Genomic DNA, 17,035 nt, shown 5'->3' on the forward strand with positions numbered 1-17,035 from the left:
GTTTTATATGAACCCTTGTTTAGATTGCAAACTTAAGATGAAATCTGGAACAAACACACAGTTCCCAGCTGTATTGTTTGCAGTCTATAAAGAAATACAATACCTCACCAGATTATCTGTAGCATGTATGTAGGCACCTGCACACACAATCCTCAAGCATGAGTGAGTGTCTGAGTTCTCATTAAAATTTTAAGTCAATATGTATTGTTTTCACATTGCACTAAATATACCACATAATCAACGTTTTATTGGCCTCTAGAGCCAAACAGTTGAAAGTTACAGCTGTTTAACAAACTGCCAAAATTACAGTAGTAAGTGTAATTCACTTTCTCTTATTCTTACTAAAGCTGACCTACCTGTACAGCTGATGAATGACCAATCAAATCACCAACCAGCTCCAAGAAATACATGGGTGTATTCTCCAGCATCTTCTTAGCAGCTTGGTTTGCCTGCTTGTTTGCCCTTCCAAATCCCCACATGTTGAAAAACCCTGGAAAAAAATAATTTGGCAAATATCACAAATACAATTTATCTCCTTTAGCTAAAAAGGGAACTATAGGAGTAACTTAAAATATAAAAGCAGGACAGTCTGCATGGTAAAATGACAAAAGCATTGTACTGTGCAGCATTTCTACATCTGGATTATGCATCTTGAGAGGGGAAGGAAACATAGCTACTTTGTCTTTTGTCCTTACTAGACATAATTTAGCAAACATGTTGAATTACTCACTGAGATGAGACAATATGCAGATTTAGCAAGTAATTCAAGGACTGCGTAAATGAACTAACTGAACAGCAGTCCACCTATCTCACTACTGCATATGGTTTCTTTCAAATGTCTCCAGACATAGAAATTACAAATTTCCAATGTGAAACCAAATATCACTTGATACAATAAGTAGCAGAACTGTGTAGATCAACTGTCACCAGCAAAACTGAAGATAGAACATTCCTGAAAAAGTATTTCTAAATCAATCCAGGCAGCAAAAAGGTATTTGCAAAAATTACCAAAGTTTTGCAAAACTCAACAAATGAACAGCCAAGTAGACGAGGTACATCAACTATTCACAGCTCAAATTAAAAAAAAATAAATCCTGCAAGAGAAAGTAACAGCTCATTACTGTTCCCAGTCCATAGTACTAATTATATTGTACAGAGCACATGCCCAAGACCGAAACTACCAGTGCTCAAGGAAGCTGCTGCCCTGGTCAAAGAGCAGCAAGCATCACACAGGCAACATCTAGGGAAAAGGCTTCCCAAAACACTAGCAACTAGCCACGAAGACTGCGACACTCAGTTGCAGTTACATCATATGTAGGTGAAGTTGGGTACAGACTAACAGTGAGTTGCAACGTCACTCCAAGTTCAAGGAGCAGTTGTGGAAAACACTTTTTGTGGCAGCTGCTCATCTGCAAGCTTCTCTTTAGGTTTCTTCACAAAGTCCTGCAATTATTTACTCTTGCATGGTAGACGATCCAGCACTATTAGTATAGGAAGTGGATCAAGGTTTGTCAGGAGAGGTCATAATTTTTGTTAAACCAGCTGATACAACTGTAAAGTCTAAAATAAGCTTTATAGCACAGAACTGCTTCAGCTGGGCATTCCAACTTCCCATAACAGATCTTGGAGGGCTTGTGCATCCATGTCTTGTCTTCAGTTTCCCTCCCACACCTGTTATCAGTTGACTGAATGCAAGACAACTCTTCTTACAAAGCCTGTAAGCCTCCCTATTCCTATGTGGCAAATACTGGGTTTCCCCGTTATCTTTTTTCAGATTTTCTTTTCAGGCCCCACTACTCGCAAACCTGTTGGAACTGGTTCAGCTGGCAGCTGCTGCTTTTCTCGGAGCTCCCAAATGCGCACACTGCCATCTTCTGAACAGGAGATCAGCTGCCTGCAAAAACAGTTGATAACCAACACTATAATGGATACATACATGTGCAAGTCACTTTATGATGATGTTTCTATAAAAGAGACACAAAGTGTCTCAGGTTCTGCACAAGTTTCCTAGAACTCTCAAATGTAACACAACATCCACATGTTCCATATAAAACAACATGCACCTGTAGCAGGACAAACTATAACAGACTTGTAAAATACACATTTTCAATCCCATTTTAAAAGCATACCACTCTGCAAAACAGAAAAATAACAAGTCTAGACTTTGCAAAAAGAGTTGCACAAACTGGCTTCCATAAGTCCACTTTTGTTAAGCAAAGCCATATTTCTTTGTATGGAAAAATAACAAAAGGAAGGATAATCCATTTCATTACATGTTTAGAACAGTCTAGAACATCATATGCATTTGCAAGATCAAGGACCTAATTCTTGTCTTCTGACAGACTTTTGCTCCATTGAAGAAGAGTATAAAGAGATCTAACAACACAGTTATTAGATTACTTGGCTGTCAAAATAATTTCTGGCTAGAAATCTAGCACTAATGAACAAAGTTTGGAAGTTATCATTTTTTGTTAAAACATTTCAACTGTTATGAAATACTTAGTGAAAAACATTTACTGAATATGCCATAGGCCTTTGCTTAATATAAGTAAAATGCATTGAGCTATATTTTCACAGTGTAGACAAAAGTGCTTTATTAAGTCTGATTCTGAAAATAGCCAAGACATTTTACTCTGAGTTTGTGTATCAAGCATACTGGATTACTATTATTTCACATTGAATTACAATGATGCATTTTCAAACATCAGAACAACAAGCTCTATCTAATAAAAGCAAATCAAACTAAAGATCAAGTTCCTATCCTAGAAATTCAATAAAGCTTAGCAGACAGTCTCTAGCCACTCTTCCAAGTTCTGTCTTTCTTTACTGCATTAACAAAATGTACCATGACTTGTACCTGTTTGGAAGCTTCTCAATGTGCAGCACAGAGGAGTCGTGAGCAGTTCTCTGGCAGGCAATCACACGCTTCATTTGAAGATTATATACGTATATGCCTTTCCCAACAGCAGCAAACACACACTGGAAAGAAAATTCAATGGAGCAACTTACAGAAACAGACACTGAAAGATCACCCTGCGTGTAATGGATTTCCAGCAGTACTATGACATCATCTAGCCTGCATTATCTATCTTGTTTCTGTCCTTGTGTTACTGCTTTATTCCAAACATACAGAATCAGCAAGTCATAGAAAAAAAAATACGGATTTTTCTGAGGAAATAAGAGATATCCTCCTATACTCTAAGCAGTTGTACCATTTCTGTATTTTCATCCTGTACCTTACAGTCTAAACAGAAACCACTGAGACCAACAAATCAACACATTTCTGCAATTAAATATTTATATTCTTACACTAAAATAATGCTCTTTCAACAAACACTTCTTTTGTCAAGAAATACTGAGAATACAGGAAGCCATTCTGCACTTTTGCCATTTTTTTTTTAATTTAACTGAAGCTGCACAAACAGGTCTTGCTCAAGCATTTTAGCTCTACTGAGTGTAGAAAAGGAACTCTCTCACAGAAAGGTATACCAAAAAGATCTGGAACCATTTTGTATCCTGTGCTCTTCTTCAGAAAAGTGCAGGGATTCTGTCCCATTACTATTGTGACCCTAAGCAGCCACAAACAATTTACAGACCACTGGACCTTGCAATAATTTCAGAAAGAACAAACGTACAAACGTGTACACACACAGGATAAATATTCAGTATCAAACAGGAGAGTGCAAAATGCTTCCATTCAGTACATATTTGAGTTTCTGAACATACCTTCTTTAGGTGATGGCACGCTGGATCTTTTCCCTGAATGGCCTGCTTCCATTCACAGAGCCTAAACATTGATGTCCCATCACCAGTTCACACTACCACTTTTCAAGTGTCTCTAAGATTTCCTGTTTATATTCAATGGTGTTTTGATATTACTCAAAACTTTGTCCAGCTTTTTGTTGGGTTTGCGGGGGGGGGAGTTTGGTTTTGAGTTTTTTCTTATGCACACCTGTGGTGAGAGCTCCAATAGCTCTGAAACTAAGCTCAGATTTCTGATAGCACTCTATCAAATCAACGAAAAAACACTGAGTCAATTTAATTAATTTTCTGGTTTTGTGTGAGGCTCAATTCAATGGCCTTTCACATAATTCTTCTACTTTTATATCTCAGCCTTATCTCTCTTACAATCATCCACCCTGAGACAGGCTCTTGAGTTTCATATAGTCTTACAGCTTTGCAAAAGACACTCGTAGATCACACCTTCCCGCCCCCCCCATCCCACAAGCCCTGGCAAAACCATGGTCATCTCAAACCAAGCATGAAGTGTACACCTATCTTAACAGGCAAGTTAAAAACACCCACACACATATATTAGGACAGCAAATGCACTCCTTAGCACTGTTTCCTAGTATGGCCAAACCTTTAACATTCCATTTGTTTCCAAATGATGTCTTGCCTACTAGCTCAGTGTCAAACTAGAAAAGTGCATCTTCACCAAATACCCAACTATCATGCCTGCTGACAGAATTCCTAACAAAGAAAACACCTTTTTTTGACATGATAAACAGTGTTCTGCTTTTACATAGCAGGTAACAAAGTAATTCATTACAGGAATATATTTTTTCACCACTTTTTAAGTAAGAACTTTACAATATTGACAGCTCTGGCCTAAAAGTACCCTCTGCTTCAGGATATAACACTAGAACCACCTTTTCTTCCCACCATTCAAGTGTCTCACAATAAACAAAATTCTGCAGCAATTTGTTTAGTTCAGCTCCATGAATGGAAGAAAGTTCTCAGCAGCCTCAGATTCCACATTCAATGTTATAACTACTTCTAAACTTCCCCAAATTCTTTCACCACTCCCCTTAAAACACATCTTGTGTAGCTTTCAAGCAGAATGTCAGAATGTCCTGAAGACAAATTACAAAACTGCTCCTGAACAAGACTGGTCTTTTGCTCCTTCTAAAACTAAACACCAACAACAAAACCACTAGAAATCCTACCATTAGAGACAACTAATCTTTTTCACCCAACACCCACACCCCCCCAGTGCTTCTCTCCCCAGTGTTTCAGGAATGCTCTCTTCACAAAGAGACAAGTGTGTCATGTGACTCCTTGGCCCTCAGCCTGCATTCAGGCTTTTCCATACTTCTTATTATGTTATAGCTCATATCTCTGAATCCATTTCCAGGATTCTCTGTCTTAATTATTTCCCAGATATGGGTCTACAGGCCACAAAACAGAATTCCCCTGTACCCCAACTATGAGGAGGCATTTTTCTTTTGCCACTAACGGTTGGTAATATTTCACAAAAGTAAACAACTATCTAGGGATTTTTAGTGTTTCCTGAAGAGTAATTGGCTTCTGCCCAAGTATTCTGACCAAGAGTTCCTGGATTATCTCTAAAGCATGATTACAGTAGACTGTATTTTGGACCTGTATTTGTGCTCTTTACAACCGACCATAGCCCATCCAAAGAGAAGCAGCAGTATTTATTTACTAAGCATAGACATATGTCTAATCTTTAATTCACTTCATAGTACTCTCAGCTATTACTGTTCAAGAAGCGCACTACTGTGGAAACTGCACTTCTAGAACGACTGAATATGGAAGATGTATGCCATCAAAACACACTGTGCACATTTTAAAGAAGCCTCACATATTACAAACTGCAAACACAAAACGCTTGGCCTTCAGTGTAAGGTCATGCTAGCTCACTTGAAGTTTACTCTGTTTAAAACTTTTTACCTCCTCGTCAGATGTTAAGTGTTGAACTGAAGTTTCATTTGGGCTTTGGGACAACTTTATTTCTGGCTGTGCATCTGGATGGACAGCGGAGTCCCAGAAGTTGCACTCAGATGCCTGCTTTGTCCAGTCAAGTGCATCCCAAACTATTAACTCACCCACATGAGAACCTGTCACAAAAGTCAAGTCTAGAGGGAAAAAACAAACAGAAAAACCAAATCCACACACACACAAATCATATGATACAAAATAAACACATTTCACACAAAGTCTCAAAGCTAGAAACTTAAAGAGAGCCCATTTTTGAGTCAAGCTATGTAGAAAGTGCAGTACGTAACTGGACAATGTCCTCTCCCCTTGAGTAAATACCCATTTGATTAGCTAGCATAGCTCAGATGAGCAAAAGATGTGCTCTCTCTTGTAAAATTAAAACTAGGAAGAGGAACATTTACAGGCCACAGTGCACAGTACAGTATAGGAAAGGCAAGTACTGTATGTACATACATACCAGAAGCATGTACAAGTATTTGAAGTTCATTTGTCGCCTACATATGAAGCCCTTCTTTTCCTTGGACAAGTAGGTATATGAGCACCCCTCAGACACAGTGAAGTATGTCTTTGCCATAAACAGAAATACTGATCACAAATTAAATGGATGAGTTAATGGCAAGATTAGTAGTAGCTGCTCATGAATTTGTTAATCACACATGGAAAGGAACTGATTCAACAATATTTAATGCTAAGTAGCAAATTGTCTTTTTAAGCCAAATATTTCTTCCCCTTCATAATCAAAAAGAAGAAAATAATGACAACTAGGAACCTCAGAAACAACTACAACAGAATTCAAGTTTTCTTCTTTCCAGCTTCTTGTTACCACTGTACTACAGCCGACAGAAATAAGCCCAAGGACAAATACACACTATCACACCAGGAACAGCCTGTCCTAAGCTCTGGGAGTGCCCCATAAAAAAAAGAGAGGGAAGAACAAAGTAGAAGGGGTTGGTAACTGTAGAAGAGTAGACAGAATTTCAGTTAATAGCTTAGTATTGCCTTAATGAGCAGCAGAGATTGCTTATCTTCCAGACCCTCTAAATAATGGATCTATATGCAGACCCACATCCACACACCCAGAACTTTCAGTTATCTTGGGACTACAACTGCAAAGGATGTGTCATTGTATATTTCATTTTAAGAATCAGAAGGAACAAGAAAAATAGCATTTTAAACTTTCCCAACAGGAGAAGACCCAGAGTTCCATTCCCATCAATTACATTGCCTCATTTGTGCCTTTTCTGCCTCATAACCTCCCCAGTTTCACTTCACTGTTAATCCATAAATAAAGCCATTATATTTTCACATTTCACTACCTTTGCAGCTGCACAGGAAGGTATGTCTACTAGTTACAAACTCTCACTCCAGTTAAAAGTTCGGTCCTCATAAAAATTCCATAGTTGAAATACTCCACTGGTAACTAACAAAACTAGTAATATTATAAAACGACTTTTACCATTGACAACGACTAATGACAAAATGTTATCCTGATGGTCAACAAGGCGTTTTACTTCAAGGACATCCCAACCTTCAGACTCTTCATTAGAAGCAAACAATCTAAAAATTACTTCAAAGATAGAGAGAGAAATTGTCTAAATTAACTTTATAATTCAGAATAAAATGTAGCTGTGCATAAATGGAACACATAAATTTTCAGAAAGACACAAACTAAAGCATATAACTGAGACAGTACAAGATGTGCAAAGCCACTTATGACTACTCATAACATCAAAAAAAAGGGAATAAATCATTTCAGTGTTATCACTAAGGCCTTTCTCCACAGCAACTATAGGATAAAACTCTTCAGCCTAGTAACTCTGAAATTCAGAGAATCAATCAACATAGAAGGTGCAGAAAGCAGAAGTGAAAAGTATTAGACATCTTTACGGATAAGTAAACTAAAAGCAAAACATCTTTCTTAAGGGCTCATCTGATTGAAAACTATTATTCAAAAGGATGCAGTATTCTCTGGTAAGGTACCCAAGACCACCAGGAATTCAGACTAACTAGTCTGAGAAATTTTTTTATGGTATCTCAAGGGCACTACAAAATAACCACGGTCAGATGGAAGTTTACATTGTATACCAATGTCTAAACACAGGAAGACTATTTTTAATTTGCTCCTGCTTCTTTGATCAGAGTTATCAGATTGCTATTTTTCAGCTAAGTGTTTAATCATATTGAGCAAAGTCTGTTGTTTTGCTGATTCAGGGCTCTACCTTTTCTCCTAAATTTTTTTCCGTATTTTGAAATTTCAGTAATTGTATAAAACACTATTATTTAAAAGACTCTCAACCTACAGCTAGCCCATGATTTACAGTTTGCATATACAGAAAACCCTGTTTCCAAGTGAGCAACAGAAACCATCACGTTGTCCCATTATAACTTTGGACAGTATAATTAGATCAGCAGTATCTCAGACTTCCAGTCTTGGGATACAGAGGCTCTAGAGGAACCTAGTATCTGACAGCTCAGATAATGAATTCCAGACCTTCTCCAGAAGGACAAATGTAGATATTCACAATCAGATCTGGACAGGTGGCAATAACAGTAATAACAACAAAGAATATAGAAGAGTTTTGTCATGCAGATCTCAACAAAATTCCTAAATGAGATTAGCACTGTCTGTCTCTGTCAAATAAGGGAAAAAAGGAAGTATTGGATTGGTCAGAAAGTAATCGTGTTGTTTGTTTGGGTTGGTTTTTTTTTAATACATCAATATACATGTCTTGAAGAGTAACTAACTTCATTTTAAACCACAAATTCATTATGTAACTTGACAGCTGACAGTTCAAGCCTGTTTTAGAAAGTGCACGATTTCATTAACAAGTATTTATTTTATGTCAATTTAAAAAAGGAAAATCAGAAGGAACATTCTCTTCATATTTTGCTGTATTACTTCCGAAAAGGAAAAAACGCAGTGCAAGCTTATAAGAAGTTATGTGATGTGTATGGTGAAGACCACTTAAAACTACAGCAGTGTCAGAATCAGTTTGCTAAATTTTGGTCAGGACATTTTGATGTTAATGATGCACCACACTCAGGAAGGCAAATCAAAGTTGGTAACGACAAAATCAAGGCACTGATCAAGTCCAATCGGCATTTAATGACATGAGAGATTACTGATAATCTTAACATATCTAAATTGAGCACTGAAAACCATTTAAAACAACCTGGATACCTTAGGAAGCTCGATATTTGGGTATCACATGAGCTCAAAGAAATTCATCTCACTAATCACATTGACATCTGCAATTCTCTCTTGAAACATGAAGAAAATGATCCATTTTTGAAACATATGATAACAGGCGATGAAATGTTGGATCATCTACAACAGTGACAAATGAAAATGATCGTGGAGCAAGCATGATGAACCAGCTCAAAACATTTCGAAACCAGATATTCACCACAGGAAGGAGATGCTGTCAGTCTGGTGGGATTTCAAAGGTACTGTGTATTTTGCATTGCTTCCAAGGAACCAAACCATTCATTTGGACACAGTGTTGTCTACTGAAGAAATTAAATGATGCCATCAAACAGACATGTCCAGAATTAGTGAACCACAAAGGTGCTGTGTTTCTTCACGATAACACTAGACCACATACAAATTTGGTCACTCGTCAAAAATGGTTGCAGCTTGGATGGGACATGTTACCATGTCCACCATTTTCACAAGACCTGGCACCATCAGACTACAATTTGTTTTGTTCTTTACAAAGCACCTTGAATAGTAAAACCTTCACTGCTGATCAGGATATCAAATTGATCTGGAAACTGGGATTTTTTTCCGAAAAAGATAAGAACTTTTTTGAGTGCGGAATCATGAAGTTGCCTGAAAGATGGCAAAAGGTAATTCAACAAAATAGACAGTATATTGTTTAATACAGCTTGTTTCCTATTAAAAATTCACCTTTCATTTACCCAGAAAAAAACCACAATTACATTCTGGCCAACCCAATAGGTTGCTAATCACACCCTAATATTATTTACTTTTCCTATACAATTCCAGCAGTGTGCTCTTTACACATGTCTGATATACAGGTGTTATAGGAGAACACGAGCATTTAACAGAAATACAACATACTCACTTAGCTCTTTGCCAACAGCTGCCGCAACACAATTTTTAGGCAATTCAATCAAAGTACTGATACCTTTGAAAAAATACAGGAAGGCAGAAAAGGATATTCATTGACCGCAAGAAAACACAGCAAACTGTTAATTCCTTATTAAGTTCTTCATAATCTTCCTTCCACTTATAAGTTATTATCAAAATAAAAGCATATTGCCTTAAGCCAAGGTTAAATGGCATTGGAAGTGAACAGATTGCCTCAGATGGAGGTAGAGTCAGGAGTTTTGGTCCTGAATCCCGCAGAATTCTGCACATAAAACTTCAGGTGAAGCTGAGAATCAATTATTTTATTTTAAATTAAGTTAAAATGTTTATGCCCTAATGCTGGACAATATTAAGGTCACTGTTGTAATTACTGAAACTTTTAACATACGCAGTACCAAAGTTATTAGATACTGATACTACCATAGTATGCATGATACTGAAATATTGCGCAGAGCCAGCTAAGAATAATAGGGCACAACATGAAATGTCCACCTTGCTGTTAACTCTGCCTTCATCCTCCACAGAATTCCCCGAGTCTGTGCTGCCACACCATTAAGAGAAAATTCCCCAGGGAATAAGCAATTTCTTTCCCAACAAGAGATTAGGGAGGGAAGAGAGGGCTCATCCTGTTGACCCCTTGTATGAAAGTTTCAACAGCACCTCATGCTAAGGACTGTAGCACCACCGCTTCCAACTGCTATTTGGCATGGTATTTCATACTGAACCAAATGAAGCATTAATATTCTCAAAGATTCAAAAAACTTTGCCTACCATTACTCCAAATAAGGAATATATTTGTTCCAACTTTGATTCACAGCTTCGTAGGCACCTTCGTAAAGTATGGCAATAATGTGCAACAATTTGGTGAGACACTGGCACAGGCTGCCCAGGGAAGTTGTGGATGCTCCCTCTCTGGATGTATTTAAGGCCAGGTTGGACAGGGCTTTGAGCAACCTGGTCTGGTGGGAGGTGTCCCTGCCCATGGCAGGGGGGTTGGACTGGATGATCTTTAAGGTCCCTTCCAACCCAAACCATGCTATGATTCTATGACAATATATAAACTTATTAATAGAAACACATGATTGACACTGAAATCTGATTACATTTGCTGCATTTCTATCAAAACCTACATTTTCTGCATCAAAAATTACTGATTCTTAGTAAGAAAATTAAATCTTTACTGCTCTACTACTACAAAGCTATATTTAGGAATAACAAAACTCCCACTCATTCACAGGGAAAGCCAGTCAAAAGATCTGGTCCACATTACAGCAAACATATAAATCAGCATCCAAGGTCTAGGCCTGTAAGTCCAAGCTAATGAACAGTTACTGAGGTCTGACACAGTCTAAAATTCACACAGCACAGGAGATTAAGAGCAGTCTTAATTCTGAAACTATTAAGACTGACATTTAAAAAATAGAGAGTGGCTCTAATACATAATGTTATCATTAGAATTAAAGAGAATTTGCCAACTTGGTTTTGGATCATCATACAGATCCATTTTACTTGCACTTTGACAGCTATAATGAGTCATTTACATTTTTACCTGCATCAGTAAGATGACTGGTCTTACACAAGAGATCTAATTTTTGGTTCCAAACACATAGATCACTCCCTCCAGACAACCATACATCCAGTCTTTGAAGAACTGTCAAACACTGCAGAACAAAAAATCAGATGTATGTTCCCCGCAAAAGTTCTATAGGGAATTTCTCAATGAAATTATCATGAGCTTTAGCTAGATAAAGCTGTAAGTACTATGAAATATAGTATCGAAGTGTCACTTTCCTGAGAAATACAGATTTAATTACATACTAAATGTTACAGTTTCCCATCAACAATGCAAAAACTGATTTTTTGGTGATTTTTTTCTACTATTAGCATTCAAGGACTAGTTCGACTGTAGGTTGCCTTTTCCAACACAGTAAGAAAACCAAGCCATAAAAATTATATTTTTTCCTACATCCAGAAAACTGAGGTATTAAGAGTTTCAAAATAAAATTAATAATTGTGACCACTTCTCAGCCACCCACTATTTACCAAACTGCTGTTCATTTTAACACACCTGCCCATATGGCCCATAAGCCACACATAATAGACTACTGTATACTACAAAACAACAGACATACCTAGGATTTCCTCAGCTTACCTTTACAGTAGAATGGAAACATGACACTTTCTGAACCTGTCTGCCACTAATGCAGTCCCAAACCTGACTTTATTCATTAAGGAAACTGAAAGGTTTTAACATATTATAAATACAACTGTTGTGCTTGTAGCTAAATGACAGATTGCAAAATGGGTATGCAGAGATGTAGTCTTCTAAATCCTGACTGTCTTTTCAATACTTGACCAAAATGACATATTAATAAAGGTCTGTTATGAATTCCTTTTTGCAACAAGGGTTGCACCTACTTGTGAGCAATAACTAGTAAAATCCTAGTGTAATACAATTATATTTACTGGATATTATCAGTCAATAAATTTAAACAACCTGCAGCCTGTCTCAATGCTATCATTAAAAGTAAAAACCAGCAAAAAGCCCATAGAAATTTGAATCCTCTTCAGATCTAAGGATACAATAACCGTTCTATCAGCTGATGCTGTTAAAATCAGATGGTTTTTTTCTTCAGAAGCATCTGACGAAGAAAATGGTGCTATAGCTGTAATTTTGTGTGTATGTCCATGAAGTTCAAAAAGTTTTTCTCCAGTCTGAAAAATAAAAACATGGAAAATCACGAGTGAAATTTGGAAAGTGCCTACTGTAGTACATTATATAGGTAGCAAATGACTTTTGAAAGCAAGAATTTCTAAGAGTCTAAAATCTCCCTTTCTAAACTAATTTGTGGATTTACTTCTTAATGCCTTCAATAATGTTCAAGATATTACCCAGAATTAAATAACATATTAAGTATAAATGTACTACATAATAAAAATTAGTCTAAGAGTAAAAAAAAAAATAAATATACAAACCATTAAGAACTAAATTCTGTATTAAACTTATTTCATTCTAATGCAAATATTGGCCACTCACTCAAAAAAAAATGATATTACAGTATACAGATTTGTTGACAACTCTTCTCTTGAAGAAGTAATTATTTTAAATTTTAATTATTAGAAAAACTTGACCCGTATTTATGGCAAACACAGTACTGCCTATTTCCTGACAGTTTTATTTAGTATGTACATTATAAGCTTTAAGCTGATAGTTTAGATAACTGCAGCTACTTCTGCTCTGTTTAGTGAGACGGCAAAACCCTACAAACAAACAAAGAAGCATACCTGCAGTTTAATCATGCAATTAACATCAAGGGTAGTTATAACTGTTGCCTTCAGAGGCGTAGCGACCTGGTTCAGGAACGGCTCAGCGACCCCACCTCTGGGTCTGCGTGGACCATAAGCTCACAAACACCAATGTGGTGGACGGCAAATGGCGTTTATTGATAGGTGACAGAGCGTTTTATAGCCTGAGTTTACAACGTCACATCCGCCTGCTAACGTCGTAAATCAAATGCTATTGGCTATCAGGAGAGGGGGGCCCTTATGCTTTCCGTACAGCACGATATCTTCCGGCCGCCAGGCCCTAACTACCCACATATAACGGTAAATTTCTTTACACTTGTGGGTTAAGGTTTTAAATTAAAACTATAAAATATTTGGTTTAATAAAAACATAATAAAAACTCAACAGAAGTAGAAAATGGAATTCAATTCCTAAACTGGATATCTAAATAAGTTTTACATTCATGAACTCCTCAGATTACTGGGTGTATATACTTACATGGTTTTGAATATTCAAAAACAATTTCCTATTCCAAATTATAGAATTATAAAAAGCCTTCAAGAACAGCAAAGCATTAATGAAACTGCTCAAAATAGAGGAACAGTTTCAAGTTCCCCCTTTCATATTTTAAAATTACACAATCATAAATGTCACATACAAATTTTTCAGGTTTCCAAAAAAGTTAAGTCTGAGATTTCCCTCTTCCTTAATTTGAATTTTTGATACTTACAGTTTAGACAGCAGAGTATGTCTCTCTTTTAGACTTCCTATAGAACAATTCAACTTGTATACTGCCCATCCTTAACACAGGCTTAATGCTCATTCCTTTTTCTATAATTCTGTCAGTGATACAGACACAGAGCAGAAGAGCAGAACAGAGGGTATCACACTTACAGAACACTATTTCCATGACAAATCTCATGTCTTAGCAAGGTTTTCAAAAGTTCTAAGAAGCTTTGTAGCATAGCAAGCAATTAAGGCCTTGTTTCTGCACTGCATGAAATGTTTAACTTCACTGGCTTTGGTGTGTTTCCAATACAGTTTTGTGTTAGCTTTATACTTCAGTATATATGTAAATCTTGGCAGGATTGAGACTTTGCTAGGTATTTGTTGAGTTACTAGTCAACATTTCAGTGTTTTCAGCAGACGCTGAACATATTTTAAGAGAAGAATTAAAGTTACAAGTTCATACACACTTCCGCTTTTCACATCATCACTTTAATTCAAATCTTTCTAAAATCATTGTCTTCCCAAAATAGCCTGACTTTTAAAATTTATAATTCTCTTGGATTCACATAACTTTCAAGTTTCTAGCTCTTCTTGTAAAATAAGATTTGACAGACTCCTTTCACTTTTACATTTTCAAACAGTAGCTCTGCAGCAATTCCTAGTTATTCTGCTTTTTTTGCTATTAGATATTTTTAACTTCTCTCTCCAACTTCTAGCCTCTTCAGACCACACAACTTAAACCCCCAATAATGAGCTAACCTGAGCATTCCACAGAAATATGATTCCATCATCTCCTGCAGATGCAAACCTGAAATAAAAAATTTTTTAAAAGTTGTGAAAACTTCAATAACTGTAAACAGGTATGTAAGAAAAATATTTACAAGCTATATGACTCTGGCTTTAAAGAATAAACAGATATTCATAAATCCCAGTTACCATTTATAAACTGAAGTCAGTACATTTAAGTAGGTGTTTATCAATGCATACTTAATATAGGAACAAGGCTAAAGAATTCCATGCCATTATAAATAGAATCCTACATCACAGAACCAATTCTCTTGTTTAAAAATACGATATCTTACACACCAAATAACAGTGAACTCTAAAACCAAAGAGTCAGAGCCAACTGACTGTCAGACATCTAACAAGTTACAAATCACTCATCTAAGTTCAGCTCTGGAGTAGAGAAGACTCACAATTACGATCATATTTTGACTTAAAAGAAACTTATTTGCCTTTAAAAAACTCACTGAAGTAGTGTACATAAGGTGATAAATTTGACTTCTGCTAAAAACACAGCTGGAAGGCATACCACAAGGAAAAAACAAGTTCATGTTAGTGTGTTAATCTCACATGTGCAAGGCCTGAGCTAAATTCAGTCTTCTTCCCTAGGCTACACTGTATACCTAGCCATGTGCCTACATTTGCACCTTATCACCACCAGAGCTACACTGTAGCCGAAGCACACATCCCAGCTACCTCAGTAAAGATCACTATGAGCTGAGACAGTCTAGAACAGAAGAAAGACCTTTCACAGAAAATTGAATTCAGTTGTTACTTGCAAATATACCTACCTTCTCTTTTCTCCTCTTTTGTTTTAAGCCTTGGCCAAGGGTTAAACAGCTAATATTTAGAGAACTAAGATTTGTACTATGTTCAAGAAAGTCATGAAGAATAGAGGTTACATCACTCCTAAATTTTTTTGTTACCAGATGTGAATGGCTTCCTTAACTACACACGTCCTGTCCTTTAGACTCTTTGCAGTGACAGTTTGTGAAACTTGCTAACAGAGTAAGTTTTCAATACTAAATCAGGAAAAAATTGTAAACTGGACTTTCTTCTTTTATATTTCATTATTTTATATCCAACCAAGTGCCTTATTTGAAAAGATTAGAGCAAAAAACAGTCTTCCATTCATACCTCTGATAACATTAATTCTTTATCTTTAGTTACCTTTTAGCTCTATTATGCTCTTTTTAGCTCTATTTTGTCACAATGCCAAGAATTTAAAATAGTAAGACTCTTGCAAGTCAGCAATAACCCTTTAAATTCCAATTCCTTTCTTCAGTAGTATTGGAGCTGTGTGCCACTTGAAAAAATTCTGGGCAGAAAACTGGTGATTGGAAGAAGGCATGAGTGTAATTCACCAATACAGAAGCTTTGTGTATTTTTCTCTTGATCTTCTAAACAGGTTTTCTGTTTAAATATAAAGGTATGTTGTAGAGTCGGTTATCCTACTGCTACATTCTATTCACCAAGGTGGAGATTCACGGGTCACCTGATTGTCTTCCAGTCATGACCACCATCATCTATAACCTTGTCTGTTTCCTGAAGGAGCAAGGAATGGTCAAATAAGCAACCAAAACCAGCTATTCTTAAAATGTGTTATGAACACTGTTTAGTTTAATGTGTCAAACGGTAGAGTATTACATGTAATTTTATTTCAGTTCACTTTCTGGAAGACTCTCGCTGAGGCTTAGCCTTCTTTAGTGATCTTCCAATCAATATGACCCTTGCTTCATGTTCAAAAAATATAAAAGAAGAAAAAATAAAACAGGTTTCTGTTACATTTATACAGGATTTATTTAGTATCTTCAAAAACCAATCTGAGAAAATTTTCCACTCACTGGTTTTAGCTGAGCCACTGAGAAAACAAGAAAATCCTTTTGCAAAATTCTCAGTAAGATTATATTATCTAAAGTCCTGAACCATGAAACTTGGCTTACAACAGTTGACAAAAAGCACACAATGGAATAGCTGCAGAAACTAAATAAAAACATTTCAGAAGCTGAGTAACAATACTAATTTTATTGAAAAAAACAAGTGAAAAATATTATCAGCTGTTTAACAATCCAGAAACTACCATATTCTTGATAAATAAAACCTTAGAATTACTGTCCAGTGAAGCGAGTCTATTAAACTCCTCAAACCCTCAGAATATTAACCAGCTATATAACTTACTCCTTATCCATATGCTATTTTATAACCTACCCCCAATGCAGCCATCCAGGCTTTAGTTTTACACAGATTATCATTAGTTTAGCTTCAGTAATTTACCTGCTACCATACAATGAAGCCCAAAATGGTAAGATTTCTTTGCATCAGACAGTGCCTGCAATCTAAGAATACTCTGGTATTTCTATAAAGACAAATTACATTTATTAC

At 36.4% G+C, this 17,035-nt stretch overlaps 1 protein-coding gene across 1 annotated transcript; it reads right to left on the bottom strand.

Moving 5' to 3' along the window:
- Positions 1-356: 356 nt before the first annotated feature.
- On the bottom strand, positions 357-14,678 carry WDR41 (WD repeat domain 41; the record flags this gene model as incomplete). Its single annotated transcript, XM_010185125.1, has 10 exons — positions 357-490; positions 1,806-1,894; positions 2,858-2,979; positions 5,695-5,879; positions 7,199-7,309; positions 9,831-9,893; positions 11,406-11,517; positions 12,009-12,071; positions 12,440-12,571; positions 14,630-14,678. Coding segments are annotated over 10 exons (1,060 nt in total), but the record flags the coding sequence as incomplete, so codon positions are not given.
- Between the last annotated feature and the right edge of the window lie 2,357 nt (positions 14,679-17,035).

The sequence above is a fragment of the Mesitornis unicolor genome, unplaced genomic scaffold (assembly GCF_000695765.1).
Source record: "Mesitornis unicolor isolate BGI_N332 unplaced genomic scaffold, ASM69576v1 scaffold9930, whole genome shotgun sequence".
Lineage (NCBI taxonomy): Eukaryota > Metazoa > Chordata > Aves > Mesitornithiformes > Mesitornithidae > Mesitornis > Mesitornis unicolor.